We start from the raw sequence: 20,043 nt of genomic DNA, 5'->3' as shown, positions 1-20,043 counted from the left end.
GGCTTTGTTAGATAGCTCAAGAGTCCAGAGAGCTTGAAAGACGAGCCTAGTAAGGAGGAGCCTGTGATTCTTTCCTTAAGAGCTGTCCTTGCTTCCCTCTGCAACTCGATCACTTTCCCTGCCCCCTTCTCTCCCTCTTTCTCTCTTTCTACCCCACCCACATACACACACACACACACACACACACACACACACACACACACACACACACGGCTCCTGCACACCTGTCCTCTTCCCAGGAGGTGACATACCCCTGCCTGACAAAGGCCTATAGTGTCTGTGCTTTGCAAAAGCTTGCCAGAGATGATGGCCTGTGCTCTGTGAACTCCAGTTCTTTAGAGTTCAGCCTCATTCCAGAGCTCTGTTATTTCAGCCCCTGGAGAATGAATTGCTCATCTGACTTGCCCTCAGACAACAAATGCACGTTCTGTGATAGTTAAACAGCTCCAGTCCCTCCTCAGCAAGATACTAAACGGCTTCCAAGTGGGCTTCCAGAGCTGCAGATAAAAACAAAATATTCTGGTCAAAAGACAGTTTTCTTAATTTGAGGTTCACACAGCAGATTCAGAAAGGATGCTAACAGGGAAGAGAAAGACGGTGGCAGCAAGGGGCTGGTCATGGGCCAGAGCCAGCAGGAAGGGTGCTGGTGAGAGAAAACAACATGTAACATGAACCACAGAGGGTGCAAACTGGGTCTCTCTCTCTTGTTTAATCCGTTCTGCCTCAACCCAAGCCCATCCTAGTAAATACATTTTCTGTGGTTTAATTTATCCTTAATAAAACTCAGGGTAAATTACAGGTTTGTTTCTGTGTATAAACATTTCCTGGCCAGTTTTCTCTCAGCATTGCAAGTAGCAGGCTACGCATGGTACTGCAGGGACAACAACCGATTTGTGTGTCGGCACTAACCTCCTACCTGCTGAGTTCGCATCCCAGCATCTATCACATGTGCCGTTCTGGCTTCTCTGGAGGTAGAAATTCTGTGACAGCTTGTTCCAAGGGGAATGCATGCCGCTTATTGGCAAACTGAGCAAGCAAAAGAAAAAAAAATTAAACACAAAGTGCCATTGATATATCCATGTTTCTAGTCTGCGGTTGCACAGAAAACATCAATTCAGCATTTCTACAAACGGAGAGAACTTAGCCAGTATTTTTTCCCCTTACAATATAAAATATTTGTGTGTTAAACAAAGCAATAATTTCTCATCCTTTCCAAATGATGCCTAGCAGTGGCGAGGGAGGCAGACCCAGCTTCTGGCTCTGAGAGGTGGTGTGCAGCTCTGAAGAGCTTGGTAAGGGAAAGGCTGGTGTTCAGTCTCTCCTTAGCAGCCTGCACCACCTCATCCCAAGGTCCACCCCAGTGAGAAAGAGCTCACTAGACCTGGTCTGGCATTCACCCAGTTGGGAGATGAATGTGGTATCTATTTTCCAAAGGAACAAGTCTTCGGTTCCTCTAACACATTTGAAATTAAGCGTTTTTTTCCTTCCTCTTCCTCCATATTCAGAGACCAGGAGAAGACCTGGAGCTTCTGCTCCTTCCACCTGACCTTCCACTTCTCTGATCTCCTCTCTAAGCTCCTGTCACCCTCGTCCTGTCACCCTCCTCCCCTTGCCTGGTCTGTGCCTGTGCCTGTGTCTGTGTGTCCTTCTTCACTGCAGTTGTCTGCTGACGTTAGAGTCACACAGCATGCTCACTTCAGGAGCTAGTGGACTGTCGCCGCTGCAGACGTGCACGCAGCAGCATACTGCCTCTGTGGGAAAGTGGTTGACATTGACCTGCTGTTCTGAGGACTCCGGAGGGGTACAGAGCTTTTCTGAGCTAATTGAAGCCTAGAAGAGGAACGTGTCAGAATCCATTTTGCTCCATTGTGGGAAACGGTAGCTAAATGAATAGTGTCTAGAACTGATGTGTCCTGAACTTTTCTGTGTGAGCTGTAGAGCGGAGCGCGTCATTGATACAGAAGGAGTGTTCTGCTTCCCTGTCTCCCGTGAAGCTGGAGCTGAGTACCGTGGTGTGTTGATTGATTATAGCCGTTAAGTCTGGTACTAATCAGTTTCATCAGTTACTCTCATTCACACACATGCACCTTTGATTTCTCTTCCACAACGGAATGATGGGGGTTGTCGTTGACTAATGAAGAGCAGAATTGATTTCGGCGCGAGACAAACGGAACGCCGACACCAATCCTGAAAGGCATTAATCTTTAATAATCTACATCTGCATGTTTGTAAATGATATGAACGGGGATTGGTAGTGTTGACATTCTCCCTTCCATGCAGAAAGTGACACCAGGGTTTGTACTTGCAAACTGCTTTAAATGCACATCGAAGAATGCCAGGATGTGACCTTGGGGAGGATTCCAGTGCCATGTTGCGTAGGGGTTCTGTCGAGATATGGATGCTGCTGCGTCAGGTGTATCCTGTGACAGGCCAACCAGCCCAAATGCCCAGTCCTCTCTTCTTGGCTTTATCACCTGCTTGCCTCATTCTTCCACAAGGTAGTCTGTGGACATGTTTGTAGGAACAAGGGGAAGTGCACTGGGCCTGCACATGGAGGTCTGTGTTCTCACAGAGTATGGGGAAACATGAAGTTCATAAATAAGTATGTTCTTGGTCTGGGGAACATCTCATCTCGGTGGTTATCTATTCTGACTGGAGTTCAGATCCCCAGACCCCAGATTCAGGGCTCCTCAGAGTGAGCTAGCTATAGAGTTTGATTGGCAGGTCCTGCCTCAGTCAATAAAGCAGGCACATTATAATTATTTTGCTACATTTTTATTATTGATCTCTTACTATGCCTAATAAATGGAAAACTTTGTCAGAGACATGTACATGAAAAAATATAGTTAATAGATAAGGCTCAGTGTCCTCTGCAGTCTCAGACATCTACTAGAGTTTTTAGAGCGTATCCTCCAAAGCATACGGGGACTGTTGTCTGGGACAGTGTAAGATTGGGAAGTGTGGCTTTAAGTGAGGTGGGAGACCAGTAGAAGGTGACTGGGTAGGAGTATCACGGGCCAGCTGAGGCTCTAAGGGATCATTCTGGCTACTTGGTAAGGGGTAAGGGCAGCGTCAGGATCCTAAGGGAGGGAGTCACAGTGGGCACACAGCGGGTGTGGGGGGGAGGAGGACACTGGGGGATGAAAAGATCAGAGAGCAGTGTCTGTGCACAGTAGAAGAGGAAGGAGCGCAGAGGTGGAAGGCAAGTATTTGGGTTGACCCTGTTTTCTGTGACCCTGGTTAGTAGTTCTTCCTAACCATTCGGCCAGAGGTTTGGTTTAACAGAAAGTTAGGTGTTGGAGTCTGGATACAGGGGCTGTATTTCAGTGCAAACTTCACGTAAGCAAGAGCTGTGGGATTTGAGGTGACAAGAGAGGTGCCTGCCCCTCGAACATCCCAAGGGGCTGTGCAAGCACCGATAGCTGGCCCAGCCCTCACTTCCCTCTTCAGAAAGCTACCCAGAGTCTCCGTCAGCCCTAGGCTGCTGCTGTCACTGGTCTCATGAGAATTCCATTGCTTGTGTTTAGTGTCTAGGTGATTATTGCTCAGCTATTAGTCACTGAGAAACTTAGGATAAAGAACCTCTTCAGGCAATTTTTTTATTTGACAGTTTTGTATTTTTTCCCTGACCTTTCTAGAGCTAGGTTATGAACTCTGTTGGTAGTACTTCCACAGTGCCAAGAAATACAAGACAAGTTATAATCTCAGACCTGAATTCACTAGTGCTTGGGTCCCCATCTTCACAGTTCGTGTTCTCTCTCTCTCTCTCTCTCTCTCTCTCTCTCTCTCTCTCTCTCTCTCTCCCTCCCTCCCTCCCTCCCTCCCTCTCTTTCTCCCTCTCTTTCTCCCTTTCTCTCTCTCTCAAACACACACACACGGGATTATGACATTTAAGTTCTTTTAATTTTTTTTTTAAAGGCAAAAACGCATCATTTGCAGAGAGCCGCACCACAGTCCTCAGCGTATTGCGTCTCCCCCCCTCCCCTCCTCTGTTTTCTCCCTTAGAGACGGCATGAACAAATTTTCATTTCATGTCTATGACTCTGGGTCAAGCCCTTTGCCCACACAGCTTAATTAAACCATACTGTGCTTACTCCAGCGTCTGGTATTATCCATCCTGTCTCTCAGATCCAACTCAGTCCCTTTCTTGTCCTTAAGTGCAGCCTCCCTTTACATCCTGGGTGGAGAACCATGCCTGGCCAGGAGAGGGCGCTCAGTAGATGTTGACTGAATGTAAGCATGCCAATTATGAAAGGAAAAAAAAAAAATTAAAAAGGAGTCCAAGACAAGACAACTCTGAGGTTATTTGAGGGCTGACTCTCCTCCTGTGCCTGTGCCTTGGTGGGTTGTCTCTCACTGACCGTTCTCTCCCCTCCTCAAAGAGACTCAGAAGATAGATCATCCTGTTTTCTTTGTGTTTGAGAACAGCACCTAAAACCGTAGTTCTCAACTTGTAAATATAAGCTAAGCCTTCGAGTCTGAAGGCCTTTGCCTGATTCTGGTCATTCACAGAGATGCATTAGTGTTTGTAGTGAACTAGTAGCTAGTGACTAAATCCCTGCTTCGACAACAGGTAAGTAATACGCTCTGGATGTCTGGAAAAGACGAGGTATAAACCTGGTGTGTGCATGAAACTGTGGCTCAGAACGTGTCTCTTCCTCTCTGTGTCCTGTTGGTCTTTGCTGTGCACCTCCAGTTGTCCCTCATATCAGAGGGTCCGGGTAACCAGAACACAACTCAGAGTTCTGAAGAGCTGAGTGCCCAAGAGCACAACCCCTGTTCCACCCCCAGCTGTGCTAGCCGGCTCAGCCCCCCACAGAATGCAGTCACTGGACTGCACTGGTTCAGGGCTTAGCTGCCCACTGCCCAGTGATGTGTATCCTTCTCTTCAAAAGCCATTGGTTGAAGCACTGCACATATGGAACACTGACTGGAGGTCTCAGAACATGTCTCTCAGATGTTAATTCCATTTAAATGTGAATAGTGGGGTATTAGGTAGACCCCACAGGTCTGAGAGATTTCAGCCTTGCTGCTGAGTTTCCCAAAGTAGTACAGTGCTTCAGCCTTTACTTTTAAAAGTAGGTTTGGAGCTGGGGATGCAGGTTAGTTTAGTGTCTTCTGGAAGGAATAAGCTAGGTTTAGTCTCTAGCAATGTACAAGTAAGGCATGAGAGTACACGCCTGAAGACCCAGCCCTGGGACTAAGCCTCAGCCCCATGAGAAGAAGCTGAGGGCTAGCCTGGAATACACGAGACCCTACTCAAAACGAAAGAAATAGCTTAGTCATTCCGGTATCCCACAAACATGAAGACCTAAGTTTGTATCCATAGCATCCGTGTCACAACCCAAATTTGGTGGCACACATCTCTGATTTTTGCTGAGGAGGAAGAGACTAGTGGAGCCCTGGAGCTGGCTGGCCAGCTGACTTAGCCCAGAGTGCTTGGCTTGAATGAGAGACCCTGTCTACAATAATAGGGTGGGAAAAGACCGAGTCAGCCTCTGGTCTGCACGTGTGCACGTACACATGCACACTTACCACAGACCTGCCTGTGGATCAGTCAATACAGTCTAAAGTCAGAGTATAGAAGTTTTAAGTTTGATCACAAGACTAAACTGCTAGTGTAGTTTCAAATGCAATAAATTTTTAAAACTTTCAGAAACCAGGTTAATTCCACACATAAATTAATTAATCAAATATTTAACAGAATTAATTCTATATTTAGTAGAGTAGAAACTGGTTTTTAATAATAATATGTGTATGCATGTAGAGCACATGTGTAGCACATGTGTTGGGGTCAGAAGATAACTTGTGAAGTCCCTTCTTGCTGAACCCACTCGGGCCACCAGGTTCACATGGCAAGTGCCATCTTGTCCACCCAGATACCAGTGTTTTAATGTTGGTTTCCATGCTGAAATTCTAGTGCTCCTAAACAGTACAGCTTTTCCTGCCCACCTGTCACATCCAGGATTAGTGTCACCATGCCTGTTGACTGGACATTGGGTTGAAGCATGGCCTCTTGTGCCTGCAGGCCCCCCACGCATTCTCTTATGGTGCATGGGCTTTGAGCTGAACAGTACCTCAGGGGGCAAGCCCATCCCTGCTACACGCCATGTTCATAGCTGCTCCTGTTTACGAGCAGAGTTGTCACAGTGTGTTAGAACCACACTGAGGGTGTGACAAGGAGAAGCTCTCTCACAGCCCTGCCTTCATCCTGGAGAGGAGCAGGCAGGCACTCAACTAATCTTTCTCCTGGGGATCCAGGTGGACAAATTGGCAACCCCATTCACAGCTTTTTTTTCCTTGTCCCCTTTGTATCATAAGAACTGCTAATCGGATCCATGCTGCTGCAACGGGTGGCTAGTTATTAGCAGAATAAAGGCAGATTTCTTCAAAAGAGCGGGTGGGGGAAACGACTATACAAAATTGCAAGGTTGTTCGAATCTTAAATGCACAGCAGTCTGTTTTCCCCCTTATTCTGAATTACACGATGAATACAAGTCTTTCATCTGTCACGATACCCATTTCTTCACAAGGCAGCCAAATATTAAGCTTCTCAAACAAAAAGAAAGGAATTTTAGGAAGAGGAAAAATATTGAAGAGGAATAAGAATGGGTAAGAGAAGGGGGAAATTAGGTTTTGTTTCTATTAATTTGTCCTGGTGAGAGAACTATAAACTGTCTGCTCTGTTTGCTCCCCCTCACCCCCTGCCCCATCTTACATCAAAGCAGGGATTTGAGCAGATTTAGCGGGTGGTACACTTCCGTGTTTCATGTCTGGCATCACATGTGCTTTAACAAGTTAAAAGGCCACAAGGATAGCTCTGTAGATGAAGGTGCGTTGCTGCCAAGCCTAGTGACCCGAAGTCAGTCCACCTGAGCCACATGGTGTAGGCACAGAACTGACTCCTGCATGTTGTCCTCTGATACCCTGGCACACAGGATGGATGGATGGATGGATAGAATGTGACCTTTAAAGGGTGGGAATAAGAAATACTCTGTTTTGAATCCAGAAGGCCAGCTGAGTAATAGTGTATTAATATCACAAGTTTTTTAATTGAGAAAATCAACACGACAAATGAAACTGTGGTATACCTGGGTCTCTGGCAAGCGGCTGGGTTCTTGGGGTGAGTGTGTAGCACACTCACTGCTGCACATGACCCACCAGCTCTTCCCTCTCCCCACTGTTTTGTCTGGTGGTCAGCAGACCCTTGATAGACTTAGCTTTCCAGTTTGGGAAGACTGATCTAAGCAGTCAGTATGGAAAGTAGGGGAGACTGAAGGATGGGTGCTAATGGCAGTTTTATTCAAGAAATCCATTTTTCCCTTTACTGTGTTCCTGTTACATGACTTTGGGCAAAAGAAAATGCAGAAGAGAAAAGAAGCAGAGTAACACAGCTCAGCAGGTAAGGCTTCTGCCAGGCCTTATGACCTCAGTCTGACCCTGGACCCACCAATCCACGAAGGCTGGAGCATGTGTATGTACATGTACACGTGGAGGGAGGGGAAGGGCAGTGTCCAGAGAAGGTTTGTAAGCTCTAAGATAAACTTGGAGTAGTTAGGTTTGAATGTCTAAACATTTAAACAAAACACCCACATAACAAACCCCTAGTACTCTTAGTGATATTCTACTAGGAAATCAAGAAGATTGCTTTTTCAGTAAACCTGAAGGATATGCAAATCACAATCCCTGGGCAGTTTTGTTGGGCTCTTACCTCAGTGACCATAAGCTGCTTAGTGACAACAACTTGAATTCTGTGAACAGATCCCCAGGCTAGTGAGGCAGCTCAGGGGGTAAAGGCAGCTGCTGCCAAGGCTGACTGTCTGAGTCGATCGTTGGGGCCTGCACAGTAGAAGCAGAGTGCCAGCCCTACAAGTTGTCCTCTGACTTCCATATGTAAGTCATGGCTTGGGGGTGGTAGTAAGTATACACACACACACACACACACACACACACACACACATTCACTCTCAAAATACACTCTCAGTCTGACACATATACTCACACATACATTCACTCTTATACATGCACACATACACAGACACATAAATTCACTCTCATACACACTCATACTCTGACACATATGCTCACACACACTCACACATTCATTCACACATACACACACACTTAAAAGGGGCTGGATAGCTGGTTTTCTAGAGGTGCTGTAATTCAGTTCTTGATCTTATTTGCTATAGTAATGGAGGGAGGCTGGAGCCCAAGGAAGTTTTATCAGCAGTAGCGTTACTGTGGCTCCTTGCTCACTGTGCTTCTCTTCTGTCCTCCCAACAACACTGTCAGTATAATCTGTGCAATCATAGCTCATCCATATAGCTTTTTATTTTCTATTTTGTTTGTTCTAAGAGCCAGGGAAATAATTTAGCTCTTAGACCTGCACATGCTATAATTGCTGAAGAGGGTAGTGAGTCTGCCCCAAGCCTGGCTTGTAGAGGTCTGAAGCCAAGTTATTATGTGAGTTCTCCTGAGGGGGAAAAAAAAAAGAGAGAGCAAGTGTCAATTAATGAGAGAGGCAGCCAACAACAGAAGAAAGAAACATGGCCACCAAGTGTAGCTTAGTGTGAGCTAGGAAGCTTATTGAGGTTACTTGGGAGCATGTAAGTCAACCTACAGGTGACTCACAGGCAGCCACATCCCTGAAGAGCTCGCCCCAGCATGTGAGATGGCTCAGGAAAGCTGAATACCTGGAGTTTTGTATACAGCTTGCCAGCAACTCCACTGGACAGCCCTGTCCCCAACACACACACACAAACACACCCTGAAATCCTTTCTGCTTCTATAACCATGAGAAGGGGCCTTCTAAGTCTCAGGACCTCTGGAGACTAGGAGGCACATTAGCTTTCTGAGACTTGTGAGCGTGTGTCCCTGTTCCAGCCCCATGGCATACATAGTGGGTTTATACAAGCCCTGGTGTTGAACATGAGAGCATGTATCAGGTTGCCTGTTGCTGCTGCTCTCACTAAACACTGCTTTATGTTTCCTGGCCTTTGAGAACAGCTTTCCTGCATGTTTTCTTACTTACAGAGTTGTTTATAAGGGGCCAGTGCCTGCGGGATGATTCCAGGGCATTACACAGTGTCATAAATAAAATTCTATTTTTACCATTTCATGTATCATCAGTGGCTGCTTTTAAACTACACACAATCACTGAGTTAAGTAGTTGTGGCAGAGAACATATGGTCTCAAAACCTAAAATGTTTACTATCTGCCAGTTTATTAAAAAAAAAAAAAGACGTTGTCTAATTCTGATTTAGAATAACAAGATAAAATTACATGATTACTGTTAACTCATAAAAAGTCTAATTAGCTATTAGTCTAAGTTTGCTTTCTGGAATAAGCAGTCATTTATTCGTTTGTCAACAAATATATATTGAATGCTTTCTGAATATGTCTGGTTCTAGAGATGTAGCAAAGAGTGAAGCGCACAGAGGTCCCTGTTCTTGTGGGATTTGCATTATAAGGAGACGTGTCGTGTCATATAGTAACCACAGAAGGAAATTGAAAACATGAGTGTTGATGCCAGTGTCCACCGTGGGAACTGTGCAGTTCTGGAGCGACAGGACCAGCCACCCCACATCTTGCTGTCACACATGCTGACCTTTGTAGTCGTTGCTTTTCTTACTGCTGGGACAAATCAGTTCACAAAAGCATTGCACTGGCCCACAATCTGGGTGTGCTCTGTCCTGGCTGGGGAGACACAGTGGCAGGAGCAGGAGCAGCTGCTCATATCTCGTCCAGAGCCGGGAAGCAGAGAGGTGAATGCTTGTCTCATCTCTCCCTCCCTCTCCTTCTTACGCAGCCATGGGGTCAGCCCCCGAACAGCACCACTCACTTGGCTGTTCCTAGGGTGGCTCTTCCTCTGATTTAGAAAATCCCTCTCAGACATACCTGGAGGTGGGCTTCCGTAAGATCTAAATGAACCGTATTAACGTCACAGCCACATAGAGAGAACGCGTATTAGATATGTATATGTACCAGTTGGCAGAATAAACAGATTAGCCAGTTTGCTCTACATTCTTTATAAAGTTGCAATGTCTTGTTTATTCTACTAAAAAAATACTTATAGTAGCTGACTTAATCCAATTTTTAACTATTTTTAATTAGGAAAATCACCCTCAAAACCTAGTTAATGTAGATTTATAAGGAAGCATGGCACTGGAATGTACTAGTATGTTAGAAAAAGTATTAAGACACCATAACCAAGTGGCATATATCACAGAAAGTCTAGCATGATTCAGTAGTAACACTTCTATTAATATTATAGACAATAAAAATAAATGTAAGTGGACATAATCTTTAACAGAATATCTAATCCCTAGTCATGATTTTAAAACGAAGATGGGAATAGCATTGTCAGCTTGCTGGAGTGTGTAGATCCTGGGTGTGGCTATGTTGTGGGTCACCTCCCAAGGCATTTCTATGTAGGATACAAACAAAGAAGGATTATCACATCCATCAATACCAATAATGTACCAAAGATAGCAGCCATACAAGTTAAACACACATGGATGTCCAAGGGGGAGATGGAGAGTCACTATTAGTAGGCACCCTTATGGTAAACCTCATAGGCAGGACTTTCTAACCGATGCTGAAATTAGCAGGTGAAAGTTGCAGGAAATGTGGGACTTGGATCAACCTCAAGGGAAATGAGTGTCCCGAAAGTGAACACCAGCCAGATCATGTAATCAGCACGAACACCAGCGATGGAATGTGGGGTGTGCCAGCCCCATGATAGGATGAGCAGAGAAGGACATGGCAGTCCCCACGCATGTCCTCTTTTTCAGGGATAAAATGTGTTACCCAGATCAGACTAGGGAAGCACTGTACAAAGTAACTCATTAGTACTCTTCCAAAGGGTCAGGATTATAGGGCATCAAGAAAGGCTGGGGGTCGTAGGAGGGCTCTAGAGACAAAGGGACAAAAGCTAAAGGTGACATGGGATGATCCTACAAACAGGACATTTACTGAGAAGACATAAGTAGTTTATGTAACAAGCGGCCATGAGGCAAGGTATGGGACCAGTGTTTTCATAGCTTCTCTCTGAAGTGCTTCAGCTAAACAAAGTAGAAACTCTGGTTGCTCACTGCCGATTCACTTTAGCCTTTACACAGAAATGTTTACACGGCTGTTAACAAATGATCAGCGTAAGAGGTGGGATTCCTTCTCACTCACCATGGTGCTGGCCAGTGTATTTTCCCCATCTTGCTTATTACAGACACAGATGAGGGTAAAACTGGGGCTTAACAAAGGAGACAACCTCTTGGTTTGAATTCTGGTTCACATTGAATTATGGAGGTTAGAGTTCCCCCTATGGTTGATTCACTTACTTTACATGGCCATGTCCTCCTTTGAAATGATTACCAAACTTTGAAAGGTTTGATTTAAGATTAGCATATATAAACCCCCACAGAATTTAAAGTATTTACCTAATTAATTTCATGAAAGGATTCTGATTTTCCTCCTGTGGAGTGTGGCCACAGTGAGTTCTCCTGTGTCATGTGTCACACATATGTTTTCTAGCTCATCTGCTGTAACAGTAGTTACCCTGAATGCTCACACCATGTTTGTTATTCCTTAGTAATTACAGTTACGTAAGAGTTACGGAACTGGCTTATGAGAAGTAGTGCATGAATGTAAGCGCAGGGAAGTCGGAGTACCTTGCATTTACTTTTCTTCAGCATTAAACGGCTGTCTGTTTTGGTAACAAGGTGAACTTCATGTGTGGGCTCCTTTATTGTGTGGCAGGTACATCGCCCTTTGCCTTACACCAGACAGCCCACAGCAGTGCTTGGCTGTGCCAATGTTTTATGCAGGGATGGGTCTCCTGCAGGCTTTTTATTTTTTGCTTGGTGCATTGAATGGGAGAGCAGTGCCTCAGGCTGCACAGTGGAAGCCATACTGCCCTGTGTTGACATAGAATTGCTGTTTGTTTTCTCTCTGTGAGCCTATGAATCCAGCCTGTCATGCAGAAGTGAGCAGTATGATATAAGAAGCACTTACTGTCTTGAGGCAGCTGTTACCTAGCGACACTTTTAAGAGTCTGGGTTTGGCTGCAGAGTGCTTTAACTTTCTAAATGGGCTATAGATTGGGGCCACGGGGTGTTTCATTTCCTAGGAAACACGGAGCCCACAGTGGCTACAAGGCAATTTTGGTAGCTCTAGAGCCATGTCAGTGACCAGTGTTTGCCCTTGAAGTTGTTTTAGACCAGAATGTTAAATGTTTTTACTGTACAGTTAGTTCTTTGGTATTAATACTAGGCTAGTGCAGATGCCTAAGATGGAGCCAGTTGGAGCGTGCTGTGCTTTGCCAGGCCTCTGTGATACTAGCTGTGAGCACATCTAGGGGCTCTTCCTTGCTCACAGTGTCTCCTGAGTGTAACAGATGAGCACTCAAGAATATATACCAAGTTTTATATTACTCTCTAAAACTGGGGTGCATAACCACCGCCCCCAGAAACAGAGGCTTGTTTTCCAGCAGTTCTTTGGCCGCCATTGCCTCCTGCCTGTGGTAAAATCATCTGCATGGCTCCTGCTGTCCTGTGCAGCCACGGCTAGAGTCACTCATGAGTGACAGCCCACACACTCCAGGACTTGAGTGTGCATGTGTGTCACGTGACCTCCCGGGGGTTGACTTTGTCTTGAAGCCGTTAGTCACCGTCTCTACTCTGCCGTGATTCTTGTTAGTGATGTATTTAGCTATGGGAGGACAGGTCCTGTGGGACAAAGTAGTTAGCATAAGCTACCTTGACCGTGTGACTCCCACTCAGGTATGTAGGGAAGTCTGTGTGGGTGTTTGGGTGTCTCTTTTATATTCTTTGTAACCAAGAGAGAAGATAGAGCATGAAGTAGCGATGCCCTCATGCTGTGAGTGCTGGGCCTTGAGGCTGCTGTTAAATCCAGTATGTTTTAGTCCATATCTTTAGCCTTAGAAATGAATCTGAGCCTCTGGGCCCAGAAGTGAGTCCATATTGTCAGCTACCTCGGATGAGTCTTAATTCCAGAATTAAGCCTCAAGCATCCACAGGATTCATGTCTCTTTTATCGATAAAATAAGTGTCTTTTCCCTTATTTTGTATTCTTAGATTATGAGTTATTGTATATTCTTCATGCTAAAGGAAGTATTCAAGGAATGAAAATAAATGATTCTCATCTCAAGAAACTTACATTATATGTGAAAAATTGAGTAAACATTAAACAACTGGGAATTAAATAGATGCTGTTGCTCTATCAGCAACAGAAATCAGAAATTGCAAGGTGATGATGTAGGTTATGTAGGGTGATGATGCCCTCTCATCAGTGCTGATGTAGGTTATGCTTTGTACTGCCTAGTGGGGCCTTCTGAGTTTAGGCTGAAACTCTGCTTATTTGAAATTGATGTTGCTGTATTGATTAGATAAGAATGAATGAACGAGTGAACGGGTAAGCGCCAGCCCTTTTTCATCTCTACCCAGTAGGAATGAGTTCAGAGACTAAGCTCTGCTGGCCATTCTAGGTTTGTGGATGTGGTGAGGGATGTGTGGGATGCAGCCATTGGTTGCTTGCTCTGTGAGTTTGATAACCCATGCTGCCACAAGTTTGTTTGTTTGGTTGGTTGGTTGGTTGGTTGGTTGGTTGGTTGATTGGTTGAAGCAGGTATTTTGGAAAATATCTTTATCTTCTTCATTTTACAGAGAAAAATGAAACATACTTTTTTAGCTCTCTTCTCTGTGCCTTCTGGGATCATAAAAGTGAACTGTAAGTGCCTTGGTTCTTGTGCTTGCAGTATTAATGCAGAGTGTAAACTCCCCTTTTTCTCCTGTGTTTTATAGGCAGCCAGATGCCTCCACAAGCACCTGGAAGCCAGTCAGAATCCAGTTCCCATCCTGCCTTGAGCCAGTCACCAATGCCACAGGAAAGAGGTGAGTCTCGCTCGGAACACGCAGCCCTCCCACTACAGACAGTTCTATGAGGTTGCTCACCCACGTGCCTCTCTATAAGTTTTAAAGACAGTGTTTCCTATCAAAGGAACACAGGGCTTACATGAAACAGCAATTCTAAGAGGATTCTTTCTTGTAGGTTGGGTGACATTTGGCTGAGGGGAACTTTAGACTCCAAGAATGTACGCTTATAAATAAGCACCACGAACTGTCACCTACACAGACACACCTCCTGTCACACACTGTCACCTACACAGACGACACACCTCATGTCACATTCTGCTAAGACAGTGACTGTGTGTGTGTGTGTGTAAACACACATGTATGTGTACACATGTGTGTGCCTGTGTGTTTATGTACATGTATGTACGTGTGTGTGTGTGTGTGTGTGTGTGTGTGTGTGCGCGTGCGCGACGTGTACATGCGCATGCTTTAACTAATCACTCATTCCCATGGTATTTTGAGCACATAACAAGATCATGTATAAGACAGTAAGGTCTTCAGACTGGAGTCAACCTGAGAGACCACATAGTTTGATCCCCAAGGGAGACCATGGAGTTCATATTGATTCCCTCACTAGAGGTTTGGTGGCGTCCAGGTCAGAAAAGGAGCATATGTTTCCATGGTGCTTTCAAGTAGATGTCTTCCCACACTTGAAAACTCCCCATGGCTTTACTGGGTACTGAATGTCACTCCATGCTGTTCACAATGCCTGGTGTCCCTTCGGCTTACTCCTCGGTCCTTCGGTCCTCTGTCAGGTAGTACACTCAGTGCTGGGGCTGGTGTAAGGGACAGCGGTTTAACCCAGATTTGCAACAGAGAGGAGCTGCACTGCTGGAGCAGGGTCATGCTGGCCTCTCCTGCTTATGGATCAGAGTGTCATGTTTCCCACACTGGCAGCCTTAGAGGCAGAAGCTTGTGGGTGCTGGTGTTCCCGAGTATTCCTGGGAGATTTCCTGGGATGGTTTTGAAACCATGTGAGAGAGTGATCAGAGTGTGAGAGAGTCTTGTGCACATTGTGAGCCACTAACTGAGCGGATCCCTCCTTCCTAGCCCTCAAAGAGCATCGCCAGCCCTTAGACCACTAAAATTAGAAACATAGGCACGAAAACCTGGTATACCTGGGAAAGCCTAGGTAAATTAGATTGCGGGGCAGAATCCGAACATCCCCCTGCATAGGCATTAATGTGTCTGTCATTCTTTCCTGTTACCTTTAGCGTGATTTGAGTAATACACTGGATATGTGGTAATCTGGGCAGCTAGAACAACCATTTCTTTCAAATAGCAAATTAATAATTAATACTATAAGTTGCTAGAACTAAAAAATTTTTATAAGCATATTCCCTAACCCTCTTTCTCCGAAAGGCTTCTGAAAACATGGCTGGACAGCTTCCAAAAAAGCAAAACTTCCATTTATTAAAAGTAACTAGTGAGTTAAATAATGGGCTGGTATATACGACTTAGTTTTCCTTTAAAATTGGGTGAAGGGGATATAAAAATGTAAGTTTAAAAGAAAATAAGTTTATTATTTATTAAAATTCAAGAAGTGTTTGCTCCTAGTACTATTTGATACAGTGCTAATGCAGAAGCCCTTGACTTGTTGCCCGCTGCTGAGTACCAGGCGTGGACACACACAGGGATCTTTAGAAAACGCCTGACTGTTCCCTCCTGTGTACTGCAGGAAGTTGCCACCACTGCACCCTTACAGTTAACATCTGCCCTCTGGTTTTGGTGAGACCAGATAAAAACATAGCTTCTCAGCTGCTCAGGGGTGAAAGAACTGGGTGCCTTCCTTCCATGTTTCTTGTTATAAGTTGAACATGAAGTAGTGAGATGTCACACTCCACTTCCTTTTATGTACACTCAAGACATGCACACTCATGTCAAGGCCTAGACAACACCTGAATACAGGCCCACAAAAGGGCATTGTGCCTCCTCCTCTACAGGGGGCAGTATTTGGAGCCCATAATGCCCTTCCTCCAGCCTCATGATACAGGAGGGATGTCCTGGAGCCAACTCCCTCCAGGCTCAGTATGATGAACTCTTTTAACTTTTGTACTGACATCATTCCTTCTGTTTGGCCCTGTGTTCTTCATATCTTCATAAGCAACACGCCCTGTTCAGGACTGAGTCACAAACATCAGAGTCTCATGGACTGGACAACTTTGGTATCTGCAGGCTGATACGGTGCCCACATACCCTGAGGGATGAGTTTCTAAGCTCTGCAGCCTCCACTGCCCCTCACACCTGGTGACTCTGTTGAAGAGCATCAGTCACAAAGCCCTTTCCCCACGATGTACTTAGATGCAGGTAACCATGACTCACTGCAGATTTATGGTTTTCTGCTATATAAAGAAGGAAGCTCAATCTACACACAGATGTGGCAGCATAGGTTATAAAAAAGAGAAACTCTTTGATGATGTTTGAACATGTCTTACTTTTCTATAACAACAGTTCTCAATCTCTTGGTCTTGACCCTGGGGAGTCAAACCACCCTTTCACAGGAGTTGAATATCAGTTATTTACATTATGATTAATAACAGCTACAAGATTGCAATTATGAAGTAACAATGAAAATAATTTTATGGTTGGGGGTCACCACAACATAAGGAACTATATTACCAGGTTGCAGCATTGGGAAGGTGAATCACTGTGGTCCTGTGTTCTCTACAGTTTCACCTATTTTCCAATGTAAAGCTCTGTCTGATCCTTCACCACTGAAAGGTTTACTAGCTCAATAATTTTTCTTTGAAAAAAGGTCAAATCTTGAGTTTGATATTCTGTAATATGTATTTGTCAGGTCTTTTCAATGTGACAAAGATCTGATAAAGTAATTTGACAGGCAGGAAGTGACTTTGGGTGTGGGGTTTCACCTGACTCCACTGGCTAGGGCCTGAGGGAGGCAGAACATCACAGAGGAGATGACACAGTGGAGCAGAGTTACTTACCTCCTGACGGTGGAGAAGCAGAGACAAGGTCAGAGCTAGATTGCCTCCACAGACAGGCTTCAGCAAGAGCCTCCTCCAGGTGAGCACTAGCTCCTGCTGAGCTTCTCTCACCTCCCAGCAACACTGTCTAACTGTGAGTCTGTCCATGGATAAGTCAGTGATGAACTCAAAGCCTTCTGGATCCAGTTTGATCCGTGATTGAATCTCCCACCTTGGAGCCAAGACCCCAACACAGCAGGTTTTTGCAGGGGACATGCCATACGTAAACTAGCAGAACAACGCATGTGACTTGATGCAGCATTGCAGTCATCTCAGCAGAAAGCAGAGTGTGAGAAAACTGTCGCCAGGGCCTCCTGTTGACTGTAGCTTCGCTTCTTCATTTTAGTGTCTACATCTCTTACTTTCTAAAGAACAATTTTAAAAGGCTGATTAATGTGTGGCTTGTTTCTCAGGACGGCTTGGACAGAATATGGAATTGTCATCTGACTCGATAAATAAGTACTAACACTGGAGTGATTACATTTTTAACCCCTAAAACACATTAAGCCGAATGAAACTAGCAAATGCCCTTCTGCTTTATTGGATTAGCAATTAGGCAAAAGCATTGATGGAAGCCTTATTTATTTGGACAGATGTAGAGAGGTCAGAATTAATTTTTTGCAACCCTTTTAATTGAATTCCCTTTTAATTTTCGCAGTGGTATCTAGTTAAATATTCATGTTGGAGCTGGTGGTTTTCTGAAGGACTACACTAGAACTGGATTCATAAAACCAACAAGGCTTGTTTAACCCTTTTCATCTAGTGTGCCAGCAGGGACTTCCTGAGCATAATCCCACAGTATTTGAATAATTAGTAGGTAGTAATGAGGATTTAATTAGTCCTTGAGATAGGTTAGAGCAGAACCCCTAAGAACTTTCCCTCTTGGACACGGATGGCAGGCAGAACTGATGGTGCCGCTGGCTGTGGTGTGCTCGAAATGTATTCTGTGGCTTGAGGCAGTCCTTTGGCACTGTTGTGCGAGCGTGAGATGAACACGGGAGGCGTCCTGGGTGAAGTCTTCCAGAAGCGTTGAACAGCAGCCCCAACCTTCACTGTCTCTGTGCCGACCTACATAAAGATCTTGTTCTCTTCTCCATGTTGATGTGATGCCATCACAGCATGGGGGCAGCCATCGCTAACTGAGGACCACTCCTGCCATACTAGAGACAAGATCAGCTGAGTAGGATTAGTCCAACAAGAGCGAAGCCGTGACAAAGTGTGCGTTTCCATAAGTCTCAAGTATTTTGCGTGGCCAAACCTCATAGGGTATATGGCCATTGTTTGTCAACAAAGTCACACACACAAAAGAAACTTACCCCTGGAATCTCACCCTCACAGTGATGTTTCTCAATAACTGTATTTTATAAATAAAATAGTCTGCAACCCAGGAAAGCATGTAACAGAACAGGTGTATAACCTAAGATGCTTTTGTGTAGTGCCACAGAGTCAGAACCTTGGTGGTTACTGTTGGCCCTTCAGTGGTTAATTGCGGGTTGTTGGTTCTGTTGTTGTTGTTGTTGTTGTTGTTGTTGTTGTTGTTGTTTTCTCTCTGTTTGTATTTTCTGTGTATAGGCACATTGCTTGCATGTGTAACTGTCCACACTAACCCTGTCTTAGAAATTCTGCCTACACTAGTTACATGAGCTGCTAAGATCCTGCCTGGCTCTCTCACTAGTTTTAGGTCCAGATCACTGGCCCGTGTTTAGCTTCAGAATCAGTACTTGCCAGGTGTGAGGTAAATGAAGAGGCCTCTGCGTGGTGGGTCCTCTCTCCCATAGGCTGAGTGCCATAAGCTGAGGCTGGCAGCCCTCCTGGCCACTCACAGGTGGGTAACTTTGGCGCATCACGAGCTATAGCTCCACTGTGGCCATCTCCACCTCATAGTCCAGGGCTTCATCCTCCGTGTGCAGACTCTCCTTTTCTTCTGCAGATACTGAGGGATCAGATCTGGGTTTAGTTGCAGTCTTTACATTTAATGATTTTATGACCTTGGACATTTGGTGAAATGCTTCCTCATACATAAAACAAAGCTCAGGATGTCCTTTGGATGCCCTGCACATGGAGAAGACCCTGTATCTCAAGTGGTAGTTCAGGGTACTGGCTATGAATATGATAAGCATTGTGCAGGTTGCTCAGATGAGAGGAGGTGAGACCCACAGAGAGCTTTGTTATGTCTTTTGGGTGTGATTAGGAACATTCAGGATGCTGTGGCCACACACGTGTTTGATTCTTTCAGCACAGCAGTGCACTCACCCTTATGGCCCTCAACTCTGAAGACAACTTTTGCAGTAGACATTTGCATAGAGAAAGGCTGGATGCTTTGCACCCATCTACCGTTTGGGTAATCAGTCTGTTCCTTCCCTGGCTCTAATTTACCCAGTGACAGAAGATGTAAGTCAGGAGCTTAGAGGGAGTGGGGTGGGCAGGGATGGCCTAGAGGCTGCTGTGAGGCCGGCGTGTGGAACTCTATAGTAGCAGGGGAGAGGGAGAGCCATTCTGCCAGCTAACCTAATGGCACAGCTGGCACAGTGCAGGGGGCTGGGTTAAAGTATTGAATGTTTCCGTCTTCCTTGGAGCGGTTCATGTGGCGAAGAGAAGCAGGCAGACAAATGAACACTACAGATATTAAAATGTACCAAGAGTGTTTCTTACCGTCTACTTTCCTTCGGGTGGGAATGTGACACCTATTTGTGGAGAGGAGTGGCCCTGTCTGCTTCTCTGAGACACTATGCTACAGTGGTGGTGGTACCGCATGTGAGCCCCATGTCACACACATGGGGTGACATCTTCTATTGAACTGACTTGCAGGAACAAGGCAGTCATCCTGAGTCCTTTTAGCAGATGCCTGCATGAAGATAGCCTGTCTAAGTTTAAAGGAAGAGCATGCTATGGTTTCGGTGGCTTCGGGAGCCTTCTGCGCCTTGCAAGTGCCCCATAGCTCAGCAGCGGCCGCCTTTGCTGAAGCAGCTGAGTGTGAGGGTGGCTCGGGCCGAGCTTTCCTTGCAGCTCGCTTCCTGGAGAACACGCAGTGATTTAGGCTTGGCTTTCATACCTGACCCCTTTTCTCCAACAGGGTTTGCAGAATTTGTTGTCCCATGATTAGGACAATGATAGAAGGCCAAAACACT

The 20,043-nt window shown here is 45.3% G+C and overlaps 1 protein-coding gene across 7 annotated transcripts in view; it reads left to right on the top strand.

The window, feature by feature from the left end:
• Positions 1–20,043, top strand: part of Arid1b (AT-rich interaction domain 1B) — a 348,947-nt gene that overhangs the window by 253,360 nt on the left and 75,544 nt on the right. For 6 of the 7 annotated variants that reach the window (XM_076926714.1, XM_076926712.1, XM_076926709.1 and 3 more), the window contains one exon: positions 13,821–13,910. In XM_076926714.1, the coding sequence (XP_076782829.1) occupies positions 13,821–13,910 (90 nt within the window). Of the gene's footprint in view, positions 1–7,872; positions 7,894–13,820; positions 13,911–20,043 lie in introns of those variants that run through there. The other variant, XM_076926715.1, reaches the window with a different exon arrangement.

The sequence above is a fragment of the Arvicanthis niloticus genome, chromosome 28, assembly GCF_011762505.2.
Source record: "Arvicanthis niloticus isolate mArvNil1 chromosome 28, mArvNil1.pat.X, whole genome shotgun sequence".
Lineage (NCBI taxonomy): Eukaryota > Metazoa > Chordata > Mammalia > Rodentia > Muridae > Arvicanthis > Arvicanthis niloticus.
This window is presented reverse-complemented; position numbering and strand designations above follow the sequence as displayed.